Raw genomic sequence first — 27,510 nt, 5'->3', positions numbered from 1 at the left:
TGGCAGTAGGGAGGACTGTGGTCTGTGGAAGGGTCACTGTGGCTCTTGGCTTTCTCCTACTGTCCCTGCCGATGGTGACAGCCAGCTAGCCTCCTGGCTGCACCATTGTACTGCCTCTTTCTTGGCTTGGTCCTGGGCGTGGATGTCAGATTTGCTTTGTTCATGTAAAATGTGGTGGGATCGTGTCTCCCTCAAATCAAATTCCAACCAAAATCAAAACAAATCAAGTGTCTCAGTGAAGACAGCCCTGAGGGTTCCATTGTCTCAGCCTGGGAGCCTGGTCGACCTCACCTGCTTTTCAGATTTTGCCATGTTTATTGCAGATGTCCCCCTCCTGGTGCTGGGCACTCACCTTCAATACAGGTTAATTCTCACAACCTCCAGGTGTGGTAATGCAGTGGTTTTAAGGAAAGAGAAAAACAGAAAAAGACCACACAGGTAGGGCTTCAGAGAGCATCTGAGGGCACCCAGGGTGGCCGAGGTGTGTTGCCGGCGAAGGCCCTCCTGCAGACGAGAAAACCCGCATCTCGCTCCTGCGTAGCAAGTGTCATGTCTGTCACTAGCTGACACTTTGAGGGTTTTTCTTTTCTCCAAATAAATAATTCTTTGTCTCTCTTCAGGGTGGTAGATCGGGGCTGGAGGGAGACAGCCATCAAAAGCAGCCTGGCTGACTATGCACAAGTGGGTCGGGGCGGGGACCTGGCCAGGCGGCGGGGCCAGGAGAGCCAGCGTCTTGTGTCTGGCCTGGGTGGGGAGGGTGTGGGAGATACCTGAAGCCACCTGGGAAAATGTTCAGTGAGGCATTTCTTGCCCAGAGATGTGTGAGTGAAATATTCGACTAAATGGGGAGTTCCTTCCTCGGAGGAGGAGAAAGCGGCTCTCTTTTCCTGTCCCTTTGTCTCTTCTCCCCTTTGTCCCAGCCCTCCAGCTCTGCGGCCTCCCCTCCCCCAGCAGTTCCTTCCTTTGTGCCCGCCGGCCACTCACCAGTGAAACTTAACTCAGCCCCAGGCCTCACTCCCCTCAAAACAACAGAAGGAGCTAGTAGGGCAGGCCTGGCTGTCAGCGCCTTGGACTAAAAGGAACCAAACCGCCGTCCCAGCCCCCGATGGTGGCAGTTAATTTTGAAGTTTGGCGTTGACTGTTGGCAGTCCCTTCCGAGGGAGCAGCTTTGGAGGGGGTGTTGCTGCCCCAGCCAGAGGGATTGGGGGCTGTAGCTGAGGTCAGGAGACCTGGCCTTACACCCCTTTCCCTGGTAAAGGGCCCTGGGTTCTCCACCACAGCCCCTCTTTGTCCTGCTCTGAGTGGTTTGGGGTTCTTTGTGCAGTGGCCCAGAAATATGGACGCGCAAACTGTAACAGAGCCCCACCCACACTTCTGGGTAGCGAAGCACCCATGTTTGCTACGCGATTGTCTTAATCCTCTTTAAGCAAGGATTAGCCATAACTAGGGGGTTAAACACAAATCAGAAGGAAAAACTGTAAGTCGAGGAAAATCTATCCATGAAAGAAAGTTGATGAGAATATGGGAAAGTTGGGCTGGATTCAGTTCATTTGTTATAAAAATGGGAACTCTGGTGGCTTGTTTCTAAGCTGATGGCCAGAGGTCCGAGGGCATCTGCTTTTTGGGGTTGTGTGGCCTGCACGTCAGGAGAGTGCAGGGGACTGGGGCCTGTAGAGGTTCCGTAGACTTGGTGTGGATTTGTGCTGTGTTGAGGCCGAGCAGAATTGTGGTGAATCGGCGCGGCTTTATTGTTGCTGGAGGTATTTTTCCTTACTTAAAATATCTAATTTATTTAACCATACGTGTTTAAAATAATATAGAAGATAACATGTGAATTTAGAGATACTATGTTCCACCCTCAATTTACATGAAATATTTTATTCTAGGTCTTCATATGCGTTTTTGTTATCAGTGTCTTAAATGCTGTCATCAAAGCCAGTTTTTGTTTTCTAACCCACCTTTCTAGGACGTATCACCAACACTCCAAGTTGTTTGACATATATTATTTTTCAGCTTTGTGTATGATGCTTCCTCTGGGAATTTTGTCCCAAGCCACAGGAATCCATTAGAACATTAAAACAGTGGCTTTGTAAAAATGTGTCTCATAGGTGTCTGTCGCTGGAAATGCTCCAGCAGATCTGAGATCCCTGCTCTGATGCTGGGGCGGGGGTAGGGGGGCACCACCCTTCCTGCGTGTTAAGAGCCTGGGTGCTGGCATCCCACCTCAAGCCACCTGTGTCACCCTGCTCTTTTCTGCAACCTTAGTATCCTCATCTAGAAGAAGCAGACAACAGTGCCTAGAGCTCACTTCTCAGGATTCAGTGTGTGCCCAGTGGCCTGTATACAGTAAGCACTCAGCACACGGAGGTTGGGCTGTTGGAGCACTCCTGCCCTTTGGGTTTACAGTGTAACCTTGAGGGCTTATCAGGCAGGGCCTGGAGGCAGACCTTGTCGGGAAAGCAAGGAGCACCGTGGGTTTCAGTTTTGGGTTTTGGAGTGGGGAAACCATTCCAGGGGAAAGGGGGTATGCTTTCAGTAATGGCGATGAGGCCTGTGGCTCCCCCACCCCATTTATTGATTGCTCGCCTTTTAACGGTAGTGTCTTTGCCAGCCCTCTGGCATTTCCCGAGTGGAATGTTTTAAATGCCCTTGACTGAGGACTGTGTGCTGCAGGTGAGAGAGGTCCTTACCTCTCTCTCATTCTATAGAAAAGCTTTGTCATTTAATGCTTTTTATTTCAAAGCTGGCAAAAACTTACCTGGACTTGTAACAGAGGGACCAGGCTCTTTGTGAGTCATCAGTGTCATGGTCATGACTTGTTGGTCACAGGGTGACAGATGGTAGTCACACCCCTAGGCCTCAGTTGGGACGGAAACTCCTGGGATGGTCAGTGGCAGAAGTGTCTGTCAAGGGTGCCCAGGTTGTTGGGACAGATTTGCATCGCCGTTTGTAAATAAGTACTGCTTTGAATATCTACCTTTGATGCACTGGTGGTGGAGGAGCTGGGATTCCCAATTTAGATGTTTGATGTAATTTGAAACTGAAACAATCAAAAGTCTATCTCATGAAGAAGAAAAGGAGGGGGAAAGCCCCCCTCCTAGAAGTTGTCACCTGGCTGCGATTTTAATCTGTGTGGTTTGAAGGAGTCCAGGCTGACCATATGTTGAAGGCCCTGCCCCAAAGACGAGTTTTTCCTTCACATTATTGCATTTCATTGAGAGAATTAGCAAAATGAAGTCAGAGCAGGCAGCGTGTCTTGTTACTTGGTGGAGTTGTAAGGGCCGCGTCATCAGGTTGGGAGCGCCATTCCTTGACTCACCGTTGCTGGGGGCCAAAGCAAGAAATGGGTGGTGGGTTTAGAGGCTGGCAGTGTTGGCAGTGGTAACATGCCTAAACGTGGAATTGTGTGGACTAAAGAACTTGAGGAAAGGAGTAAGGGTGGGGCAGGTTTTTTTCTGAACGGGCAAGGCCTCAGGGCCATTATACCTCTTAGAGGTGTGTGAGACACACACACACACACTGCCCCACGCATGCAAGGATGCGAGTGAGCGGGGTGGAGGGGAGACCAGACACTAAGGGAGGAGGAGGGGGTCCAGGAGTGGATGGCTGGGCTTGGGGGAGGGGTCCCTGTTTGCATAGCTGATCGTTGCTCCTGGGTACTGTGGAGTGGGGGAAGCCAGCACAAAGGCTCTTTCCTCCCCCTCCCTCCCTGCCCTGTATCTCTCTTCCTCTCCTACTTACCCCTCTCCTTCCTCTTCCCTGCTCTCCTCCTTCCCCTCCCTTTCCTCCTGGAGCCTGGTCAGCACCACCTTGTGGCCCCCCTGGGCAGCGGATGGCACTGGGTTGGCCTTGCCTTTGCTTCCCTGCAGGCAGGGTTTGCCATCGCCAGGGCCCTGTGGCAGGCAGGGCCACCGCAGCCGCCTGTAGCGTCAAGATAAAGTCCAGAGGAAGGCTCTGGCTGTGGGTCACCCTTTAAAGGCTCTTACTTTGCACAGATGGCTTCTGTGTGAGCTCTGAGGTGCTCACCCCTCACCGTCCTTTCCACCAGGCGACTGGAGGCTTCTGGAGGGGGACTGGCTGGGGGCGCCTCTCATGAATGGTTTTTCTGGATCCTGTCTCCTGGGCCCACAACTTGACACTCTCGAAGAAGCACTGGAGTCACAGTCAGCTGCTGGTGTGAAAGTGGCTGGCAGCAGGAGTGTACTGTAGCAGCTTCAAGCAGGCCTCAGAATGGGGATGAGGTCGAGGTGCCTGTGGACTGGCCTGTGGGGAAGAGCTCAGAGCAGAACCCCCTGGCAGACCCCAGTCTGGCTGGCCCACTACACATCTTTGCTAAATAAATAAAATGAATGCATGCATGCAGTGTTACCCCCCAGGTAGGAATGAATAAATTCCCCTAGGTGGTTTGTCATCCACGTGTGGGCTTTTCTATCTGATCCTTAGTTTCCCTGTCAGTCCCATGGTGGTGACTTTTCAGCACTGTCAGGCTGTCTGATGATTGCTATTGTGCTGCCGAGCCCTCCAGGCTCTGACCACAGGGTCCTGCCCGACACCTGGGGACACAGAGACAGAAGCAGGCCCTGTGGACAGCTAGTGGAGAAGATGGGTAGCATGTGCAGGGCCAGGGGCATATCCTGGCCCAGCCTCCTCTGCTGCCTTTTTTGGTTTGCCCCAGGATAAGGTTACAGGTTGGGAGCCAAGACTCCCACAGTGATGGGGTGGGGTGTTGTGCATCTTGTCCCCTCCCCATCTCTGGCCCCTGGCCTGCTACCCACCTGAGTGGTGCTTGTGCTTCGGCTGTATGACCTTTTCATGAAATGAAGACTAAAGAATGTTTTTAAGCAAGTTCACGCTCTGCAAGTCAGTTAGTCCCCTGATAGCTCACGTTGGATTAGGTGGGGTCTGCGTTTTACACTCTGTCTGGGTTCTTGGGGGTCAGGGCTGTGTGTGGTTAGCATGGATTTGCTTTGCATTCTGTCCCCTGCCAGGTGGGGTGGGGGATGGAGGGAGAAAGGGATGGGGAAAGCTTGTTCCCCCCGAACAGGCTTCACTGATTGCCTTGCTTCTTCACCTCGGCTTCTGTGAAATGGGGATAATGTAAGCATCCATTATAGGATAGTTGAGGGTGGTTTGTGAACAGATTTCATCCTAGAGAATGTGAGGTGTTTGGTATCAGTTGTCTTGGAAAGGCTTGGACAGGTCAAGAACTTTTAGATGGGAAGGAGCAGGGCCAGCAGGGCCTCAAGAAACTGTGATGCCCTTTTGGGGCTTGCTGAAGAGATTAATGACAAAGGTGGCGTGGGATGACCTGGGATGTTTGCTCAGAGCCATCTTCCCGGAGCCTGTGCTCCTTGTGAGTTGCGGCAGGAACCGGGGCTGCAGGCCTCCCGCTACCCAGTCTCTGGGTTCCTGACACACCATGGGCTGCCGGCCACCTGCCTCCACACACATTCTCGCGCACCTGCGTCTTACCTGCCCAGCCTGCCTTCCAAGGCTCTGTGTAAGCCCTAACTTCTCCTAAGAAAGCTGCCCTAGGCTGCTTTGCCATTCTCAGAGACAGGCCTCCAGCCAGTGTCCTTGGGCTCTTTGAGCCCTTTACTCACCTCTTCCCATGATGTCCCTGTGCCCGGCTCTGGAGAAGCCTCTGTAATAACCTGCCTTTCCTGTCCAGCAGGAGAGAGTCTAGTGGGGATAATGGGATGAACTTCACACTGACCACAGCTCCGGTGGTCCAGACGCACACACCATGGGACACAACTCACGTCTCCCACGGTCAGCCCAGGGCACTCAGCTCAGACACTTTCCTCAAGCAGCCCCTGGGTGTGAGTAGGGAGTTGGGGGCAATTCTGCTGAGCTGGTATGCCGAGAGGCATTCCTGTTTTTTTTTTTTTTTTTTTTCTTGAGACAGGGTCTTACTCTGTCACCCAGGCTGGAGTGCAGTGGTGCAATCTCGGCTCCCTGCGGCTTCCACCTCCGGGGCTCAAGCGATCCTCCCCCATCAGCCTCCCAAGTAGCTGGGACTACAGGCATGCGCTGCCACACGTGGCTGATTTTTGTATTTTTTATAGAGATGGGGTTTCACCATGTTGTCTAGTCTGGTCTTGAACTCCTGGTCTCAAGCAGTCCGCCCGCCTCAGCATCCCAAGGTGCTGGGGTTACAGATGTGAGCCACTGCGCCCAGCCTGTTGCGGTTTTTTTCAAAACAACTCTTTGCTGACCCTTCTAAATCCATCCAGGGCAGCCCCAGAGGCCCAGATTGGCTGGATTCCTGTAACCCTTCTCAACTCTGTAACTAGAATCATGAAGGGCGGCACTCGCTTTTTATAGAAGAGGAAACCGAGTCCCAGACAGGGAAGAGGCCACTTGATTGACAGAAAGGGGCCCCAGAGGCTGTTGAAAATTTCCCTTCAGCCCTCAGTGGTGGGCTGGTAGGTCTCACCTTGCTCCCAAGGCTGTTGCCATTAGCAACCAACTTCCCCTGTTGGTTCTAGGGGCCCTGGAGGGGAAGAGGGAAGAAGGTGAAGCAATGCTGTCAGGTGGCAGCTGAGTGTCTGTGCCAGGAGGTTATGCGGGTGACACCAGGAAGAGGGCCCAGGCACACAGAGTCACGCGTGCATAGCCCGTTGGTTTGCTCTTCATCATTCCCAGCCATGGGGAAATTCTAGAGACATTGCATGTTTTACAGAAACATCTCCCCCTGCCTCCCAACGAAAGAACAGAAAAGGAAGAAGAATGTAGAAAAAGAGGAGGACTAGGCATAGGATCTGCTGGAGTCAGGGAGGCTTTGCCCTTGTCCTGGCCCTGCCGTTCTCCAGCTGTATGGCCCTGGGTTAATTGCCTGGCCCCTGGGGCCTCAGTTTATCCATTCATAAAAGGGGACAGGGTACAGGTATACACTAGCAGTACAGGTGTGCAGGGCTCAGCCCCATGCCTGATGCTCCTGAGCCCTCAGGAAAGGATTGTGGGTGGAAGAGCGTCGGAAGCCTGCAGTGGGTGGGTTTCCAGTCACATGGTCACCATTTATTGAGTGTAGCCTAGATCCTGCCACAGGTGTGGCACTGGGGGATGCAGACTTGAGCCAGGATTGTGTTGATTGTTGTCTGGAACAGCAGACAGACTAATTGACAAGGCAGGTGGTGATCGGTGCCCATGGGGAACACAGGCAGAGTTTAAAGGGAGCCCAGAGAGGGGAGGCGCTGGCTGCTTTAGGGGCTGGGAAGGCTTCCTGGAGGGGGTGTTGCTGCTGGGCCTCAAAGAAGGAGTGAGAAAGAAAGTGGAGGGGAAGGGGCATCCCAGGCAGGTCAGGTGCAGATCTTTGTGTTGGAGGATTTTGGCCAGTGAACGCTGATAGTGCCTGACATTTATTGGGCTCTCAGTCTGTGCCAGCCCCTGTTCTCAGCGCTTTGCAACGTGAAGTAGTTTAATCCTCCAAACCAACCCTGCAAGGCAGGTATTACCCCATTTTGCAGTTGGAGGACTGAGCCACAGAGAAGGGAAATAATTTGTCAGGGCTTACACAGCATGTGGGACTCAGTCTGGAAACCCTTAGAGTCAGGCTCGGGAGACTAGGCACATGCCTAGCCTGACAGGAACCCAGGTCTGGTTGTTGGAGATACTCATTAACTAGTGGTTTGGGAGAGTTAGTGAGTCCCCTCCAACTCAGTTTCCTTATCTGTAAAGTGAGTATAACCCATATCCGTGAAAGGATGAGGTTCTCAGGTGGAGTTGGCTGGATGAGATGTGCTCATGTTGTGGGAGGCCCTTCCCTTGGTTCCTTTACCAGGTGGTGGTTGCAGAGTAGAAAGATGTTTGATCTTAAGGCGGCCACTCCCCCACTCCTGCCCGACTGTCTTCGTTTTTGAGGCCAGGAGCCTGTCAGCTTTGGCAGGATTAGATAACATGTGGGCACAGTGCCCAGTGCAGCACCGGCACATGCACAGCCCCTATACGCAGTTGTCATTTTTATTATTGTGCCTTCTCTCTCGATATTGGTGATTGTTACTGATGGTCCTCTCATCAGTCCTGTGGGTGATTTTAGCCTTACTTTAGAAGAGGCGGTAGCTTGGGGGTGGAGAGTGCGTCCAGAGGCGGCACCATCATCGCAGACACACTGAAACACCAAATTGGGTGTGTCTCTCTCCCATTCTTGCGCCCGTGTCACACAGCATAGGAAAGCCCCAGCAGGCTCTCCCTATGTGTTGGCAAACAAGGCTTAAAATCACCCAAGCCTTCCCCAGAGCCAGCCTTCTGAAGCAAGTCATCATGTAAGGTGTGACATGTTCACGCACACGTGGCATCCACACACGCTTTCTTCCACTTGGGCGCTTCAGCTCATGGTAGTGTCTCTACTGAGTCCACAATGGAGTGTTCCTCGGTGCTGGAGTTCATGTGCTCTAAACCTAATCTTGACTCTGAGCAGCTCAGTCTTGTGAGAACATGCAGCTCCTATCTGAGAATACAGTGTTTGCCCGCAGGGCGACCTGATATGGCTATGAAAATAATGCAGTGGAACAAGTGTCTGTAGCTTTGGGGTGCTTGGAGACCCTTCTCGTGGCTCTTCAGCATACCCCCCCTTGGGTGGTCTTCTGGCAGCAGTCTTGTTGCTCCTCTCCCATCCAGCCGCCACTGGAGAGGGGGTTGGCCCTGTCTTTTCCATCACTGAGCCCTGGGGCATTACAGCATTTGGGTCTCAGGACCGTGTGTGCTTACCGCACAGTGCTAAGAACATCAGGAAGAACACCAAAGACACTGGGATCCCTTGATCTTGTATGACGGCGGAACCGTTCCCAAGTCTAAAACTGAGCTGAGCCACGCTGAGGGCTGCCACCACTCACAGCCACCACACGCACGCTCATCCTTTGTTGATTTGGAAGCCTCTTCAGGAACGTGTAGTGCCTGAGGGCCACTCTTGTGGAGAAGAACTGTAATCCCTTACATATAATAATCCCCTGCACTGGACACTTTGTAGAACAATCTCCTGTATGTGAGCTCATTGGCACCCTCTAGCAGTCCTGGGGCAGTGACAAGACAAGCCTTATTACCCCGTTTTGTTAATAAAAAGGCAGGTGGCTTTAGTGACTTTCTAAGGTCACGTGTCCAGTATATGATGAAGCCAAGAGTAAAAATCCAATCTGAAGGCTAGTGATGGTGCACAGGACAGATGGTAAATGCTTGGCACATACTCCGGCATTCCTCCCTTGCTCGTGTCAGACATTGCAAGTTGATCACAGTAACTCTTTTTCTGCCAACCCGGGTTCAGAATTATTTTCAGAACATAGCCTTCTAGTCAGCCATTATCAATCGAACAGCATCGTCATGAGGATGAGTTTGTTGTCATCGGAGTCACAGACCAGGCTGGAAGTTGGCCAGTGATGTTGTTTCCTGGTTGTTTGGATTTCCCGATAAGTGAAAGTTGGATGCAGACGGTAAATGAATTCCATTTGGAAGCCCTGTACCTGCTTGACAGCCAGCTACCAGCTTCCGGGAAGGCCCTGGAGGATCTTAGGGAGGTGCATGGTGATTGACTAAAGAAGGTTTGCTTTCATTGGAGTGCCAGGTGGTGACCCTGAAGAGGACGGAGGGTGGGACAAGCTAATTGTGGAGACATGATGGAACCCTCCCAGTTGAAGGAAGCTTAGAGGAGGAAAACTTCTCTTCCAGGCATCTTGAGTTCCACTCCATATTTTGATTTCTCTTGGGATATTCCAAGGATGGTTTTTCATACCACACAAACCCTCATGGGACATGGGGATCCCGAGAGAGGCAGCAGGGTAAAAAAAAATGGAGCAGTGTTGTGCCCAGGATACCATTGAGGGTACTAATCTTGGGAATCCCATCTCAACCAAAGGGACAGGGTCACGTTCTCAGACAGGTTGGTGAGTCTGAGTATCTGATTCTGTTCTGAGCGTCTTCGTACACCAGGTTTGAGGTGGAGGTTGAGTTTGAAGTTCTCATTCAAGTTGAACCTTGAATTTTGCATCTGCCCTTGTATAGCCAGACCACAAGAACAGACGACTGCAGGACTTCTTCACCTCCAGTCTTTCCTTCACGTGGAGACACAGAAACCGTCTGCCACGGTTACCTAACTAGTGGTTCTCTTTTTTTTGATCACATAACTCTTCAAACGTTAGCCGATTTCTTGCTGTCAGCCTCCACGTGGATATTCTTGACCTTGGTTTTCAAGATGCCTTTTTATCCATCCACCTAGCTGCGTGGTCCCTCTCATGTCCCCCAGCAATGGTCACCCTAGCTCCCTGCCTTCCTGCATTGACAGGCCTCCCAGTTTGCCCCCCCGCCCCATCCCCATCCCCCCAGTCCCGTGGAGCCTCTGCGGGAATAAGTTCATCTCAAACCCTCGCCTTTCCCAGGGAGCCTGGCTTGGGGCCCCCCACTCGAGAGGACTTTTTCCCACATGAAATGCAGATTTAAAGAAAATCAACAGTCACAGTTTGGAAGGACCACACAGGACATAGGTTTCAGTGGTTTCTGACTTACTTTTTTTCATTTTAGCAGAAAGAGCTTTTCTTTAAATGAAGTCTTACATGGAGGTGCAAATAATAAAACAAAAATGGAGCCATCTACTCGTTTTTTAGGGGTGTGGGGTGCTGTGAATTCTGCCCACTGGGTTTCCCACCTTTACACCTCCCCTCATGCCCCCAAAGGTTTTACCTTTGAAGAGAGCACAGATCTAGGTACCTCTGATTTAGTCAGCTCCCAGTTGGAGAAGTTGTGTCTAGAATAGAGAGATGACTTGGCTGAAGATTCCCTAGTAAGTGAGAGTCATGGGGGCCCCCAGGCCTGCCTGCCATATCCAGGGTGCTTTTTCGTCTCAGCTTTCCCAGCTCTTCAGTGAGATGTTCAGGCACATTTCAATGAAGGGTCTATAGCCAGCTCTTTGTGGGGAATGGAAAGAGTGAAGCAGCTTCTTTAGTGTAGGGCTTCTCAGAGTTTCTAGTGTACTAGGGTGCATTGCAGATCTCAGAAGTGGAGTAGATGGATTTAAAAAAAGACAGGCTGGGCGCAGTGGCTCACGCTTGTAATCCCAGCACTTTGGGAGGCCGAGGCGGGCGGATCACGAGGTCAGGAGATCGAGACCACGGTGAAACCCCGTCTCTACTAAAAATACAAAAAATTAGCCGGGCGTGTTGGCGGGCGCCTGTAGTCCCGGCTACTCGGAGAGGCTGAGGCAGGAGAATGGCGTGAACCCGGGAGGCGGAGCTTGCAGTGAGCCGAGATCGCGCCACTGCACTCCGGCTTGGGCGACAGAGTGAGACTCCGTCTCAAAAAAAAAAAAAAAAAGACAGTAATTCTCACACCTGTTTATTGCAAGACCTTATCTGGTTAAATAATCCTAAAATGGTTTCAGAAATGCTTCAGGCGGGTAACGGGTTGTGAGTTGGTTTTTTTTTTTTTTTTCCTAAATGTGGGGAACTGTGGGTCCAGTTGGCAATCCACGAACAAGTCCCTTCTCCCTGGCTGCAGCATAGCATCTCTGTCCTTGAGAGCCCCTGTTTTTCTTCATTAAGCACCTATTTTGATGTTAGGTGAAGGGCTCCCATGGGTCCCTCCATGTCATTAAGGTCTTCTTTTTTTTTTGTCTTTTTTGAGATGGAGTCTCGCTCCGCTGGAGTGCAGTGGCGCGATCTCGGCTCACTGCAAGCTCCGCCTCCCGGGTTCACGCCATTCTCCTGCCTCAGCCTCCCGAGTAGCTGGGACTACAGGCGCCTGCCACCATGCCCAGCTGATTTTTTGTATTTTTAGTAAAGATGGGGTTTCACCGTGGTCTCGGTCTCCTGACCTCGTAATCCGCCTGCCTTGGCCTCCCAAAGTGCTGGTATTACAGCCATGAGCCACTGCGCCCGGCCATCATTAAGGTTTTCTATCTTTTTTTTTTTTTTTTTTGAGATGGAGTCCCGCTCTGTTGCCCACGCTGGAGTGCAGTGGCATGATCTCAGCTCACTGCAGCCTCTGCCTCTCAGGTTCAAGTGATTCTCCTGCCTCGGCCTCCTGAGTAGCTGGGATTACAGGTGCGCACCACCACGGCTAACTTTCGTATTTTTAGTAGAGACAGGGTTTCACCATGTTGGCCAGGCTGGTCTCGAACTCCTGACGTCAAGTGTTCCACCCTCCTCGGTCTCCCAAAGTGTTGGGATTACAGGTGTGAGCCACTGTGCCCGGCCTAGGTTTTCTATCTTTTTTAATGAGTACATGTTATGCTTCTTGGATGTGGCATAATTCACCAGTTCCTTACTATTGCTTGTTTCCAGTTTTCCAGTTAAGAATTCTTTTGCATTAAGATTCTTTTCAGCTTTCTCATAATGTAAATAGTAATGTGATGAACATCCTCATGGCTAAATGTGCACATAAACACGATGGTATTCTTACGTGTAAAGTCGTTGGTCCAGTGGTACACAGAGCACGCTTTAGAAACAAAAGTCCCTGAGAATTGCCAGCACATTGCTTAAGAGTGATTTGAGTTTCACTTCCTAGTGTTGCTCCTAGCAAAGGTGGGGACCCGCCGCAGAGGCAGCCTTTGGCCCAGGTAACCAGTTTCTGGGACATCAGAGAAGGACCTAATGTAGCTTGCCGTGCTGCCTCATCTGGCTAGTCTGGCACCAGAGCGCTGGGACTCTGCCCCTCGTCCTTTCCCCACTCACTCTTCCGACACTCTGCTTGAGCAGCGGGCCCTGTGGGGACTTAATACATATTAATTGACTTGGATTCAGATGCTTTTCCCTGTGTAAGAGCTCAGTAGTGGAGACCCATTTGTCTGAATGCTTTTTACGTCCCTGAAACCTTGCGTGAGAGGCACAGATTGGACTACAGAGACAATGGGGCATCAGGGACCTTGTTTGCAAGAAGGTTTCTGTCTCTGCTTTTATTGCCTGGATCACGCCTGACTCCAAAACGACGGCTGGTATTCTCAGAAGGTGAGTATCAGGGCGGGGGTTTATGGGCAAGAGTGATTGGTGGCATTCTCCCCTGCACCTGTCTTTTGCCCAAGTAGATCATTTTGGAGAAGAACTGGCTTATGGATGTAGACTAGGATTAACCCTTAAAAACCAGCTCAGACTCTAGCAGCAAAGGAAAGAGGCAGCCCTACTTCTGGCCTCTGGTATGCATGGCACTGTATCAGATCTTTGCATGCTACTTCAGGTGATCCCCATGAGAACCCGCAGGGTAAATAATAGCACAGTTCCCTTTCCAGCACAAGGGATTCGGAGGCTCTGAGAGGCTTAGTGCCATGAACAGTGTCACTCAGTTGTAAATGGGAGGGGGGAACTACAAGACTGGAAGCCAGGTTTGTCTGAATCCAAAGCCACTTCTTACCAAGATTTCGGTCCAGGAAAATTGAATGCTTCTAAAGTTTTACTAGAATTCAATCAGAATGGTTTCAAAGTCTTTTGTAGGAGGTAAGTTTAACATGATTCTTTATACTAAGCTATTTATTTTTAATTATTCAAGTAATACCTAAGTACTTCTTTTGTTAAAAATTGCGAAAATATAGAGGTATATAAAATAAGAAGTGAAGCAAAACTCCCTGCCCTTCACTGTCCTCCTCTGCATCCTGGTACTAGGTATAACTAGTTGGAGGATGTCCTTCTAGACCCTTTTCTGTGTGTTCACATGAATTGATATCTGTCTTGATTCAGCCCCGAAAGCCATTTCAGTTCTGAATGAAGGCCCCTAGTTTAATTTCAGCAAACCAGAATTTAATAGCAGCATACTAGTCTGTAACTTTGGGTAAGTTGCTTATCCTGGAGAGATCAAGCATCACATTCCTCATCTGTATACTTGGGGTGATAGTCCTAGATTATCTTAGGACTGTTGAGAGGTAACTATGTAATGGCCCAGTATATGGTGCAAATATACTGTACCAGGTACTCAGGAAAGGGACCGGGGACTCCGCCTCCATGCTGCAGGAATGGGTATAGTTAGTACTCTGCCTTCAGAGTCGTGTGGGCAACAATGGTGAAAATAGGCATGAGTAAAGATAAGCTATAAATGCCATCAGAGGGGTGTTAGCAGCAGTTCGAGCTCCAGGCTCCACTGGGGAGCAGTTAACCCACAGAGGGAATTAAGACTTTCTGGAAAAAGTACCCTCCAAGGAGGGGTGGGGACCTTAATGATACTAATTCAGCCCTGACTTTGTGCCAAGCAGTGTTCTAAGTGGTCTGTGTAAACTAATTTAGCCCATATCAGTAACTCTGTGAGGTCAGAACTGCGATTACTTTCCCAGATGAGTAAACTTAGGCAGAGAGAGGTTAAGTAACCTACCCAAGTTTATACAGCTAGTAAGTGGCTGAGACAGGATTTGAGCATAGGCAAACTAGTTCTTCTAGAGTCAGTGCTCTTAACAGGTTGTGCAGCCCACCAGATTTCAAGGAAAGACTGGGCCAGAGAAGCACAGGAACCAGTGTGAGCAAGGTGCAGGGTGTGCAGAAGCTGTTGGCAGATCCAGGGAGAAGGCAGGCTTTCCAGGTGAGGGGGTGTGGCCGTTCATGATGGAGCTGGGTGATTGCGGCAGACAAGGGAGTACCTAGGATCACCAATATCTGATGGTTGGGCCACGCCTACCCAGTTCTGTGACTTGAGTGGGAGGGCGTGTGCCTTCCCTCATGTCGTGCCAGCTCCTAACCTGCTCAGGCCACTTAGTAGCTCATAGGCAGCTTCGTGCTTTACTGCACCCCAATTGTTGCCTTTCACTTAGGCTCCCAAATAGTAGAGTATTACTATCAATGTTTTGGTTACTGCATTTTTGAAATTAAGAAAGCCTTAACACTGACACTTCTTAACCACTAGCCTCCCAACACGCACACACACACGCACACCTTTCTTCAGGGAACCAGGTTGGTGACACGATAGAGCACGTCCTCACCCTGTTGTACCTGTGGCTGCCAAGGGCCTTTCGACATTGTGTGTGATGCCCTCGCACTTTGATTGCTTCACCGCACGGCACAATGGAGCCTCTGTCAATATGCCAGCTAATTAATTTTAACTTTGGGATGTTGCTTCATCTCCATGCACCATTCACGTTGTCTGGTGTTTTCCTGGTGCGGGTGCAAAGAAAGCTCTTTGGCGCCTTTGTCTTGTTGCTGACCCTCCTTCTCAGCCCTTCTTCCCTCCCTCCTGCCCCTCTGTGCAGGCCTGGGGCCTCTCCATCTGCATTTCTCTCTCAGCCTGATTTTCCACAGCTGTTTTGGGGGAAGTGCTGGGCGTTCCTTTTGGGAGAGGTCTTAATTATTGAAATGTTAAAGTGTAGCACAAACCCCGCTAATTTGGACTTCTCACGGGCAGAGTTGTGTGAGAAGCAGAAAAGCTTACATTGCAGGCAACGGGGAGAGAAAGGCTGTTTGGGTTCGGTACTGCCAAGTTCACCATCATTGCTGAGAGGAGGAGTGGCCATAGTCAGGGGCAGAATTGATCATTAGCACACGTGCTTTTGAGTGTGTGGAATGGGTATTTGGAAAGGGCTGAAGATAGGCCGCCCTTGGGATATTAGTTTGCTTAGACCATCCCATGTGCTCTTCTTCCCCTCCCCATTTTTCACATTTCTCATGTTAAGCTTGAGCCAAGCATTAATGTTTATTTGTGGGACTTGATATTCTATTTATATTTTCCCCTGCTGCTGGTGTTTTGTTTTGAGAAGCCTCACCCTTCCTCTTTGTTAAACAGAGTGCTAGCTTGGGAGGCAGGTGGGACCTCAGTCCTTCTAGCAGACTGGCTCTGGCAGGTCATCTCCCCTTCTCTGGGTCTCAGTAAACATAAAGTAGAGGTGCTGAACTAACTGTCCTTATTCTTTGGAACCTGTCTATTACAGCAGCCTTTGTGATGGAATGTACTTGACACTAGAGTAGGGTTTGGCCAACTTTTTCTATAAAGGACCAGAGAGTAAATATTTTGGGCCTTCTGGGTTGTGCAGTCTCTCTTGCAACTACTCAGCTCTGCCATTGTAGCATAGAAATCAGCCATAGACAGGACAGAAATGAATGGGTGTGGTTGTGTCCCAATAAAACTTTATTTACAAATACAGGTGGTGGGCCAGATATGGCCCTTGGGCCTTACTAGTTTGCCAACCTAAGCTCTAGAGTGTTCTCTTTGGCTGCCATGATGTCTTCGCATACACCAGGCTAGTGTGTAAAGGAAGAAGTTCTTTGAATTAGGGACCAACACCTGAACCCTCCCGAGGCCTGGCCTTGCCATGAATCTGGTCTGCCCCCTTTGTTTCTCCTCTGGTTGCTGGGGAGGTGGCCTGTCCAGGCCTCTCTAGGGAGCCAGGTGTGCCTAGCTCTATGCAAATCACCCTGTTCCTGAAGAGTTGTAAGATTTGGTAAATCCTATTTTAAGTCTGATTAAGGAAAGTCTCTACCACAAAACAATGTACCTTTCCCTATACATTTCCTCTGCAGTACACCTTTATGGTGGAAAGAAAATAATCAAACATTGGTTGCTTTTTAAAATTTGTTGTTTTTTTTTTTTTGTTTTTGGGGGCCTTTTATTTTTACATTAAAAAAATGATGGTGCAGAGGGTGGTTTCAGGGATAATAGTGTTGTTCTCCCTCCCATATAACTTATTTTTCAGTCTGTTTCTTTGAGGGCCAGAGAAGATTGTGGTTGGTGTGAGAGTAAGGGCCATGGAGTATAAATGAAGGGTAAATTCGGTTACTTGTCTAATTTGTAACTGTCCGATGTGGCATCAGATTGCTGATTTGGTAGCACAGTCACCTGTCATAATTTTGAATTATGCTAAATCCTTTTGAATTGTGCTAAGTACTTTTTCTGCAGGTGAAGAAATACTCATGATTCACACCATTGCTGAGAGCTGTGTGGGTCTTCCCTTTTGAGATGGCTGGTAGGGAGAGGGCACCCTTGTCCCCATTTCCCAGATTGTTGAAACAAGGCACTGTGCGGTTAGGAGGTTTGCAGTTCTGGATTGAAAAGTTCATATGGCTGTGATGAGCAGTGTCTATCATTTTCCCTTGGAAACTGAGATGTGACTCAGCAAACAGTATCCAGCTGTTCAGGGGCTGTGCTAGAGTGGGCTTCCTAATGTCTGGTGCCTTTCATCCCAGGAATGACCTCTAGACAGCATTCTATCCACACTGGTGGAGGCTGGGAGGACTGCACCCTCTTTCCAAGACTCCCCGTGTAAATATGGAATCTTAGTAAGACAACAGTGTCCACTAAGTACCCCTCTGCCCTGCGCCCCCCCGTGAGACAGTTCATCTCCCAGGCCTCCATCCAGTCAGATTGCTACTCCTGGGCAGCACACAGCTCTTACAAATGCCCGTCCTCGCTGTTATCTGGGAGAGAAAACGAGGGGTAAAACAACAACAACAGCCCACCACTGAAAGCAGAACAAATCCCCTGGGCAGTCTAGCATGTGGCTCAGATGCTCAGACAAATGTTTAGACAGCTTAAGAAGGTAAACTAGAACTTACATGAATAAAACCATCTGCCTGGTCTACGAAAAAGGTTAGATTTGGGGGCCTGCTATTTTCTGATGCTTTCAAGGCCGGGAGCTTACAGGGTGGGGGATATACCACTGAGTGTTCCTTCCTGGTCTAATATCTTGCACCTATGTAGGGGCTGCCCGGAGGAGCCCAGGTTGGGTAGAGGCTTCCGCCTTCTGGGTCCTTACTCACCAAGTAGACTGTCTGTGGCCATAAAGAGGGTTTGACCTGGGTACCTCCGATCCCATTTGCTCACTAAGTCAGTCTTTCCACAAAGCAACCCCTGGGGGCCCTCCACTCTTTGCCAGGCCCTTTCTTGGGGAAGAGAGGATGGTTTGTGGAGAGAGAGAGACCCTGGGGACTGCTGTGTCTCAAAGGATGCTGGCTGATGCCACATATTGGGCATGTGGAGATTTGCTCTTAATTGAGCAGCTGCTTGCTGCCAGGATGGTCCACTGCTGGCAGGGTCACTCAGCTCGCTCTTGGGAGCTCTGGGTCTAGCGTGAGGAGATGAATGAATAGTGAGAAAAGGGAGAGATCTTTCTTGCTGAGATGTTTGTGTCGGTGTGTTTATTCGTGGTCTCCTACGCTTGTCCTTACCATGGTGGTAAAGATGGGCATGAAGAAAATTAAGATGGCAGGCTGGGAATGAAAAGATATAAATTCTGAATTTTGCTTTAAGCCACCCAAGAAATCTTTGCCAGGTCTTCAACACCTCTCGTCCCTGAGCTTTTAAAATTATGCGTCCAGTGTCTTTCTGGGAGAGCTTTCTGTGGTTGCACTCTCTTTCAGTAAGGAAGGGAGAACTGAACCCATGGTGGAAGGACGATGGCAATGCGTCCCAGTCAGGGACAGTTAAAAATTAGGGCTTGTGCCATTAAATGAGAATCCACAGTGACCAGTAGTATCATCGTGGTGGTAGGGAGGCTGAGTGTATCTGGCATGGCCAGAAAGGCCACTTGCCTTGATCTGGTTGTCACGTCTGTCTGCTGCTTGGGGTTGCTCTGTTGATAGACACCACTGATGGTGGCTTTGCTTGTTCAGCTCGCTGCCAGGCTTTGGGGAGTGCGAGGGGATATCCCACGCTCTGCGAGAACAGGTTCTGCACCTCCTCTCTGAGGCCCCCTGCTCAGGACCAGAGTTATCCAAGAGGCTCTGTGAATTCCGTTTAGCCTGGGAGGGCCTCGCTCTATTGGGGGCAGTGTTTCTCTGCTTACCCCACACTCAGCGGGCGTGCATGTGGGGTTCATCTGCAGCTTCCGAAGGGCTCTTTTCTTTTTAGGGTTGTTCGGTTTTCCAAATGTTTCCCCATTTCTGCTTTAAACCTCTATCTGTTCAATTTCCTGAGAAGGGAGCAAAAAACTCTAGATGAATTAGGTTTTATGAAAATTCACCTCTTTATAGTTAGCACAGGCCAGGTTACAGGATGTGAATTTTCATAAAATGTTATCTTGTGAACTGGTCTTGATTATCCTTTGTCCTGAATTAGCATCTCCCTTCTAGGGTAGAAGTAATTGTAAGGTTTAGAGCTGGAAATGAAGTAGGTCCCTCTGTGAGTGAGGGATTGTGGAGGCTCACTCCATATGCAAACTGCTTTTACATGCATTATCTTAGTTAGTTCTTTTTTTTGAGACAGGGTCTCATTTTGTTTCCCAGGCTGGAATGCAGTGGTACAATCATAGCTCACTGCAGCCTCAACCTTCTGGGCTCAAGCAGTCCTCCCTCCTCAGCCTCCCACGTAGCTGGGACTACAGGCATGCACCCCCTGCCACATCTGGCAGATTTTTTTTTTTTTTTAATAGAGACAAGGTCTTGATGTTGTCCAGGCTGGTCTCAAACTCCTGGCCTCAAGTGGTCCTCCTGCCTCAGCCTCCCAAAATGTTGGGATTACAGGAGTGAGCCACTGTGCTTGGCCACATGTATTATCTTACAATCCAGGCTGTGACCTGGGGCATGGTCCCCCATTTTGCAGGTGAGGAAATTGAGGCTCGAGGAGGTTCAGTGACTTCCCCAAGTTCATGTGTCCTAAGCAGAGCTGTTACCTAAACATTTTGGGCTTTAAATTTGGGTTCTTTTTTTTATGGCACCACACTGCCTCCTAGTTTCTTCTTTGGTGGAAACACATGGGGGGACCCATGCAGGCTTTCTGTGATCAAAGCCATTCCCAGGCCAGTTTACCTGGGTCACAGGCTTTCAGATACATTAGAACTGTCTGGGGACCCCTGAGCCCCTTCCAGTCAGATTATTCTATAGTTGAGAAAAGATGTTCTAGACAGTGAAGTGATTGTCAAGATTGGACAGTGAATTTGTTTGCTAATTCTTTTTAGGTATTTGTTGAGTGCCTATCGTGTGCCAGTATTAGAACACATGATAAAGCAATGAACAAAACACAAACATTCTGATCTTCAGGGAGCTCAAGTGGAGGTTTCCATATTTCTGTGCTCTAACTTTCCTCTTCCTCCCTAAGCTTCTAGACAGCTCTTTTGTCCCTCTCTGGACTCAGGGAATGCAAAGTAATTTTAGTATAATTTTTTTTTGGGTTGAACTCAAGGAGATAGGTGAATCAGCAGAGGAAAAGAAGTTATGTAATTGATTCCAAAACCGAGAGAAAAGATACTTGGTTGGCTTGTTTTTAATATGTATTCTTTTTATAAGTATTCGTTTGAGCACATGGTATATGTCAGGTACTGTTCTAGGTCCCAAAATTTTGCAAGTGAACAAAACTCTGAAGGTGTTGGCGGTTGAGTCACACACCCAGTAGTGGTAGGAGGTCATGGTTTGACTCCGTAGTGACCATCAACCTGTGATGTGAACATTTCTTCAAGGTAGGTGAGTTTCAACTGATCACGGCGGTCCCCATTTATCCTCAGCCTGTCAGGCCAGTGATGTTGCTGTGGGGTACCAAGATGGCAGCACACCCTCCTGAAATGATGAATGCTGACCTGCTCCTTTTCTGCTCTCCGAAACGTATTTTCTGATTCTTTGCTCCACGGAAGTGCCCTAAACATTGGAGTTTTTACATAACAGCTTTTCTTACTTATCCAGCATTTCTGTCACCACCTGCACCTTTTGCCACAAAAACACAGTGACCTCTACAGCCGGGAAGAAGAGTGGGTGGAGTCTGGCCAAGGATGCCGGAGAAACCTTATGTTTATAAAAAGCTCTCTGTAGGTCAGTGAGGGCATGCAAAACCTTTCCATGTCCTCTGTAGGAATCCTAGGTGCTTTTTTTAAGGAAAGACTGTTTTAAAGCATGAAGGGCTTTGAATTATTTTCCCATTAGCATTTTGTCAGTCGATAACCTCTAAAATCCCTTCTGACTATGAGAGTCTCCCTGGCCTGGTTCCTTCTGCAGCCTCTGCTTTACGTTCAGTGATGGGGAACTCACTACCAGACAGGGTAGCCCATTTCTGTTTTAGACAGAACAGCTATAATCTGTGTCCTAGGTATTACCATCACCAACTGGGAAGACTTCTTCCTATGACAGCTTTTTTTTTTTTTGAGGGGAGGGTAATTATAGCAACTCATATATGTCTCTGTTCTTCCCATAAAACTCTCCCCACCTCCACCAGTGGGTTTACGTTTAAAATAGCCTCTGTTCTGTTTTGGAAGGCATCTCCCTGGCTTCTGGTTTGCCAGTGTTCTTCTGATAATGTGACTTCCACAACTGACCTCCAACCCCCACTTTTTGGCCTGGCCCCTTTGAGGCGCCTGGAGTTGGCAGAGGGAGAAGTGTGGCGGGTGGAAGACGCTCTTGAGTCAGGAGCTGGCGGTGATCCGCTTTGCTCTGTGGTAGGTATTAACTGCGTTCCCAGGCCTGTTTCCTGCTCCCAAATGCCAACATCCCTGCCTCTTAAGTGAGGTTTAGCTTAATCCCCAACCTTACCTAAATGTTATTTCTTTGATTATTCAGAGCTGTGGGTGGAATTTCCCTGTGTCGCTGAGAGCATAGGTGGGGACACACTGCTGGGATGCCCTCCCCACTTGCAGTCCTCTCTTGCATCCATTGTCCCCACAGCCCCGTCCAGCTAGGGTGCTACTGGCCTCCCAGTGTTGTTCATTAGGATGTCTTCAGAGGTCAGACTGGGCATCCTCCTCACTTTACCAGCAGGGGATACTGAGGCCCAGGGGACGGAGGTTATGCCATCTCCCCTTCTCCTGTCAAGCAGCTGGAAGCCCTGGAGCAAGGTGTGAGCTGCAGCCCCGGAGAAATGGTCTGTAGTTTAGCAGTTGTGGAGTTGCTCACGAAGCTCCCAGTTGGTCATCCAGTCAACCGGCACTGGGATTTGCACAGAAGCCCTGAGACTCTGCCCTTGCCCACCTGGCCTCCTGAGCTGGGTGGGCTGGCTCAGCCTCAGGGGAACACCTGATAAGCCCCCAAGAGTCCACCCTATCTAAATACTGAGGGTGTGTTGCACACAAGGTAGAAATGGAGCCCTGTCAGAGTATGGCACTGAGTTGCCAGTTAAGAGGTGCTCCCTGAGGTCAGGCAGGCATGTTAGTCTTCATTTTGTATGTGCAGCGCCTGGCACGCAGTTAAGTGCCCAATGAAGATAAGCTTGGTGGCAGCCTGCCCATCTGGTGGGTTAAAATGGAAAAAGCTCGTTCCTTTTTAGCTCGAAAATGTTCTCAGAGCTCCTGTCCTGTCCCAGATGCTGCAGAGGGCTATTGAGGTGCTGTCTCAGCCCTGCCCACGAGTGGATTAAGGAAGGAGACCCTTCTGTAAGAACACTGCACCCTCATGCCTGCATGCTATAGTGTAGGTGTGGAAGTGCTGGTTGCCCATCTGCCTTTACTTTGGAGAGTCCACCCTTGAGGGGTCCTCTGGAACCTGATGACTGCTCTGCATGTGGAAAGACTGGGAGGCAGGTGAACATGCTAGCAAAAATCATCCTGCTTCCTGGGTGCCAGGCCATTTGTGGTATGTCTTATTACTTGGCAAAGAAGACATTAGGACTTCATTTATTTTGTAAGAGAAAAGGTCTTGCTGTGTTAACCAGGCTGGCACGGAACTCCTGGGCTCAAGTGATCCTCTGGCCTCAGCCTCCTGAATAGCTGGGACTACAGGTGTGCACTGCTATGCCCAGCTTAGGACATTAGGACTTTAATTCACTGGACTGGATTTCACCCCATGGGTCCCCTCTGGATGGGGGAGAGGTGGAGATGGTGGGGCTGGCTGGGGAGCAGGAGGATGAGGTGGCAAGGATGTGCAGGGTTGAATTTTCTCTTTTCTTCACAAATAGTGCTAGCACCCTTATGGCACACCCTACCCCCAGCCCACAAAAAACTTACTGAAGCACTGCCCACCCGCACATTGACCTTCCTTCCTTCTCCCGCCCGCTTGACTTTGTAAGTGAGCCCCTAGCTTTTTGTCAGGAGTGCGGGTGTGGATCTGTGTGTAGCACAGTGGCCTCATTTGTTGAGTGCTCACCCTGGGCCACTGTGTTAGGCACTCACGATTGCTGCAAAGCCTTTAATTAGCGTCCCAGGTTGCCTGGCTGCCTTCCTCACTTGCACTGCCTTTTTCCTTTTCTCCCTTCCCCTCCTAGCCCCTTTGGCCTTCTGTCTCCTCTCACTGGGGACTCAGACCTCTCTTCCTATCTTCCCTCCCTCCCTTCCTAGGGGCCTTTTCTTGATTCTCTGGGGAAACCAGATAGGCCTCTGCTACCCTTGTGAGCCCCGTTCCCTCCACCCAGAAGATGTGGAGTGAGGTGAGGGGCTCTACCCCCAGTGGTGAGACCGTGTCAGGCCTTTCTCTGCGTCTGGGTGATTTTATGAAGTCTGTCTTGTCGAAACCAAGAGGCTGGGGAAAGTCCCTGCATTTATTCTTTGAAGACCTCTTGAACGCTGGTTGCTGAGCACAAAGCAGGTGGGGCGGATGGAGGAAGACTTCCTGAAATGGAGAGAAGGCGAATGGACGCCCGATGACTTGCAGATGTGGGTAGAATGCTGGAGGGAGAAGCGGCTCCCGGGGCACCCGTGCTTGGCCCCCCCTTTGGATGTCGGCCCCCTTTGCACCTCCCTTTGCAGCTCCCAAGCTCTGTGTTTGGGGTGGGAGCGGCTGCGAGGCGGTGGGGGGCTTGTTTGGCAGACGGCGCCCATCAGACAACTGGAAAGTGCCAGTGCCTGCGTGGCCATCTGTCCCCGCCGCCTAGCTCCCGGCCGCCTTCTGCTTCCCACAGAAGGGCCCGCGCTGTTGTGCAGCACAAGGGCACGGGGCCTGGCCGGGAGGGGCAGGCACAGTTCCATTTTGCCATTGTTTATTCCCGTCTCCTTTGCAGCTCCTGCGCTTGGGAGTTGCCAGGTGCGTGAAAAGTTTGCTGCGCCGTGGCGGATCAGGTTGTTTGGTGGGGCGCTGGCGGGAAGGAAAGGTGGAAGTGTGCGGCGTTTCCTTTGCACCGTGTCTGTTTGTTCAACTGTGGACTTTCACCCCTCCCCCTGGCCGCTGGTTTTCCTTTTTCTTGCTTTAATTTGTAAAAACGCAGCCAGAGCAGGCCAGCTCCCCGGGATTTGGGCTCATCTGCACGCTACCCTCTCCGAGCCAGTTAAAGGGTTAAAAATTATGGGGAAGTTCAGCCGGCACTTGCAAGATATGGTTGCCGTAGCAACAGGCCTTCTAATCTGGTAGGTGACCTGAGAGACTGGAGAAGATGTAGGGGTTGGTTTGGCATTTCATTATTTCATGAGGCTGCCTCTCCAGCTGGTTTCTCTGCTGAGCTTAAAGCTTGCTGTTCCTGCCACTAGAATTACTGGCACATTCCAAAACAACAGTGTTGATGGCACGAGCACTGCGTTAATGGGGTCTGGCCAGGCAGGGTGGGCAGAGGAGAGGGAGCTGGGTTCCAGGAGCCCTCACGTGGGACCGTGTCCCCTCGCAGAAAGCGGGAGGTACGGATAGGGGGATGTGCGCAGGGGTTTGCCCTCTTGCATGCAATAGCCGCCTTCTTGAAACACCACCTCACATAAAGAGGGACTGGCTTTTTAGGAGGACTTTAAGATAACTCCTTTAGTTTTCCAAGAAGCCTCCTTAAATTTGGGAGGCAGGGGAGCTCTTTAAATTTGGGGGAGAGGCTGGACGCGGTGGCTCACACCTGTAATCCCAGCACTTTGGGAGGCTGAGCCGGGTGGATCACTTGAGGCCAGGAGTTCCAGACCAGCCTGGCCAACATGGTGAAACCCTGTTTCTACTAAAAATACAAAAATTAGTCACGCATGGTGGCGCGTGCCTGTACTCCCAGCTACTTGGGAAGTTGAGGTGGGAGAATCGCTTGCACCAGAAGGCAGAGGTTACAGTGAGCCAAGATTGTGCCACTGCACTCCAGCCTGGGCGACACAGTGAGACCCTGTCTCAAAAAATAAATAAGTAAAATAAATTTGGGGGAGATCTCCATTGTAATGTCTGTGGTTGGTGCCCTCCTCTTGTATTTATCTCCAGATTGTCCAGAAATTCGGCTTAGTTGAGCACAGTAGCCTCATGTCTGCTGTGTGCCCAGCACAGAGAGGAACAGGACAGAGAGTGCCTGGTCTCATTCATTCTCTCATCAGACGTTTGTTGGACGCCGCATGTGGCAGGCACTGCAGAGAAGGGGCAGGTCACACCGTTGTCCTGGCCTGAGAGCCTCCCATTGTGTGAGGGACCTTCAAAGCAAGAGCAGGAGAGGAGGAGGAAGCAACCCAGCCTCACCCTCCCCTTCCTTTTAGAGGGACCTTGTGTCGAGGGCAGCAAGCAGTCTTCTGGCCTTGGAAAGGCGTGAGGCATTCATGATTTTTCATTCACCTTTCTCTTTTCTATTTCTACCCCCTTTGCTCTTGGCTGTAATTACTGGGAAATCCACAGGCTGGGTAGATGGCATGTACAGATGATGTGTTCTGAAGTCCACTCCTCCCTAAGGCACCGTGTCTTAACACAGAGTTGTGTGTTACATTAGGCCCAGGTTCACAGGGATCTCTGATTGGTTGGCTTCCTGGGTTTCTTGTCTTTCTGAATTTCTTTCCCCTGGAGAGGTTAGTGTTCCTGGGATTTGTGAGGGAGGGGGGAGTGGGCTGGAGAGGAGCTTAGAGTACTTACTGGGACTTCATGTAGCTTACTGCCCCTCTCCATCTCGGTTGTAAGCTTCTAGGGGAGAGGTCTGTGTGTTAGAGGCCCAGCAGGTCTTTGTGGAAGTTCCTTGCTCCCACGTTAGATGTGAACGGCGAGAACCACATGACAAGAGTGGTAGCGGGTACCCTCCTGGGGCTCTGGGATCCAGCAGGGCCACCTCCCCACTTCACCCACTGCCTCGTATCTCTCCTGTAGTTCTCGGGTTTGCCATTCAGTGGGGTGACCCTCAGAGTCCATTGAGGGTCCCAGCATTGGCCTACGTTTTGTGGGATTGGGTGGAAAGACTTGCCTCACTGTACCATGTCATCACTGGGCTGTCCACCTGCCCTGCATGTGGCAGGTGCCTGGGAAAGGCTGGCCTGGCATGTGGTTTTGATGGGTAGGAGTTTCAGGGGCTGGGAGGTGCACTGATGCTGCAGAAAGCGGAGCAGACAGGCAGCCTTGGAAGGCTGTAGAGTCTGCAGACAGTAGTATGCACTGGCTCCAGGCTTTCTAGATAAGATCAGGTTGCAGATAGTGAAATGGGAGTCCCATCTTTTGTTGGGCATCCTGGTGCAGCATTGGGATGTAGGAGTGCTCTTGCTGAGCTGGGGGAGTGGTCAGTCACTGACAGCCCTCGATCTGGGTCCAGTTGGGTTTCTAGTCCCTGTATGATTTGGGGGAGTCAGTCCCCTCTGTGCTGCAGTCTCCTCATCTGTAGAATGAAGGTGCTGACCTGATCATCTACAGTCCCTTTCAGTCCCTCAGCCCATGTCTGGATGGAAAGAGAGATCTCAGCAGAGTCCATGCATTGCTGGGCCTCAGACTGGTTTCTTGGTATAGAGGGTGGCTTTAGGGTTTATCTGGCTTTTGTGAATTTTGCCCCATTCAGTGTAGTTCCACGGGGTTTGCTGAACGCCACTCCCCTTGCCCTGGGCTGCAGCATGGGTAGGATGGGGCAGGCCAGCCCTCGAGAGCAGCCTCTGACACTGCCTGCTTTTCTCTGACTTCCATGGAGCATGTGAGAGGGTGGCCAGAATTGGGATCTGACAATGCACCTGGGTCACCTGGATACTTGAAAACACTCCCATTCCGCTTCTGGGAGAAATCTTGACTTGGTGGGTGCACAGGGTTTTTCAGAGTGGACACATCTCAGAGGAGCAAAGGGAAAAATCTTTAAGGCTGAAGCCTCTGAGGATGGCCTGGCCACATGTGTGTAAGTCACAGGGCAGGAGCGGGGGTGTTGAGCTGAAGATTTTCTGGAACCTGTAGGATCTGAAAGTAGAGGTGACCTTCCAGTTTTTACCCTTTCAGCTTGGGTTTTGGCCTGCAGTTTTTCCTCTCACAATGGGCCTGATTTCCACGGAAAGAATGGGTCTGCCCTATTCCAATTAGAGTGTCAGGGCCTTGTTAGATGCACAATAAATAAAACAAACTTGTGTATCCAGCTCTAAAACTGGCTGGGGCCCTCTGAGAGTTGTCCTCCCTGTGGCAGGGGTGTCCTGCCGTGGATCTGTCCATGGAGTGCCTGCAGCTGGAGCCCCCGTGCAGGCGAGGAAACCAAGGGGATGGGCTGACGGTCTGAGGACACGGCGCTGTCCGGCCGGGCCGCCTCCGCTCGTCACCTACCGCCTCCTGTCTTGCCTGCAGTTCTCGGGTTTGCCATGCAGAATCCGTGCCATTCAGCTCACGTTTTTGGGGACTGGGTGGTTTCTGTGCTCTGTTGAGAGGGATCTGGCTTGAGCCCCATGGATTGTGTTGAGGTTCCTCTGTCATTAGTCATCCTGTTTTAGAGTGGGAAAAACATGACAGTTTACTCTCAGATTGAAGTTTCCGAGCAGTTGATTGAGATGGGAGTTCTCAGGTTTTGTGTTGTCTGCGCATTTCTGTTAGCAGTGGTGATGGCAGTGAGCAGAGTGCCGATCATGCTAGATGCTCGCATGGTCAAACGGCGAGACGCAGCTTCCTCCCGCTGCAC

At 50.5% G+C, this 27,510-nt stretch overlaps 1 protein-coding gene across 35 annotated transcripts in view; it reads left to right on the top strand.

Annotated features, from left to right (window-relative positions):
* Positions 1 to 27,510, top strand: part of SSBP3 (single stranded DNA binding protein 3) — a 181,222-nt gene that overhangs the window by 26,933 nt on the left and 126,779 nt on the right. For 3 of the 35 annotated variants that reach the window (XM_055234817.2, XM_063613172.1, XM_063613169.1), the window contains exons 1-2: positions 23,318 to 23,389; positions 23,734 to 23,756. The exons of 30 other annotated variants lie outside the window; for them this stretch is intronic. In XM_055234817.2, coding sequence (XP_055090792.2) covers positions 23,377 to 23,389; positions 23,734 to 23,756 — 36 coding nt within the window. In that variant the 5' untranslated portion in view covers positions 23,318 to 23,376. Of the gene's footprint in view, positions 1 to 23,306; positions 23,390 to 23,733; positions 23,757 to 27,510 lie in introns of those variants that run through there. 2 more of the 35 variants (XM_055234818.2, XM_063613178.1) reach the window with 2 other exon arrangements.

Source organism: Symphalangus syndactylus, chromosome 19 (genome assembly GCF_028878055.3).
Source record: "Symphalangus syndactylus isolate Jambi chromosome 19, NHGRI_mSymSyn1-v2.1_pri, whole genome shotgun sequence".
Lineage (NCBI taxonomy): Eukaryota > Metazoa > Chordata > Mammalia > Primates > Hylobatidae > Symphalangus > Symphalangus syndactylus.
This window is presented reverse-complemented; position numbering and strand designations above follow the sequence as displayed.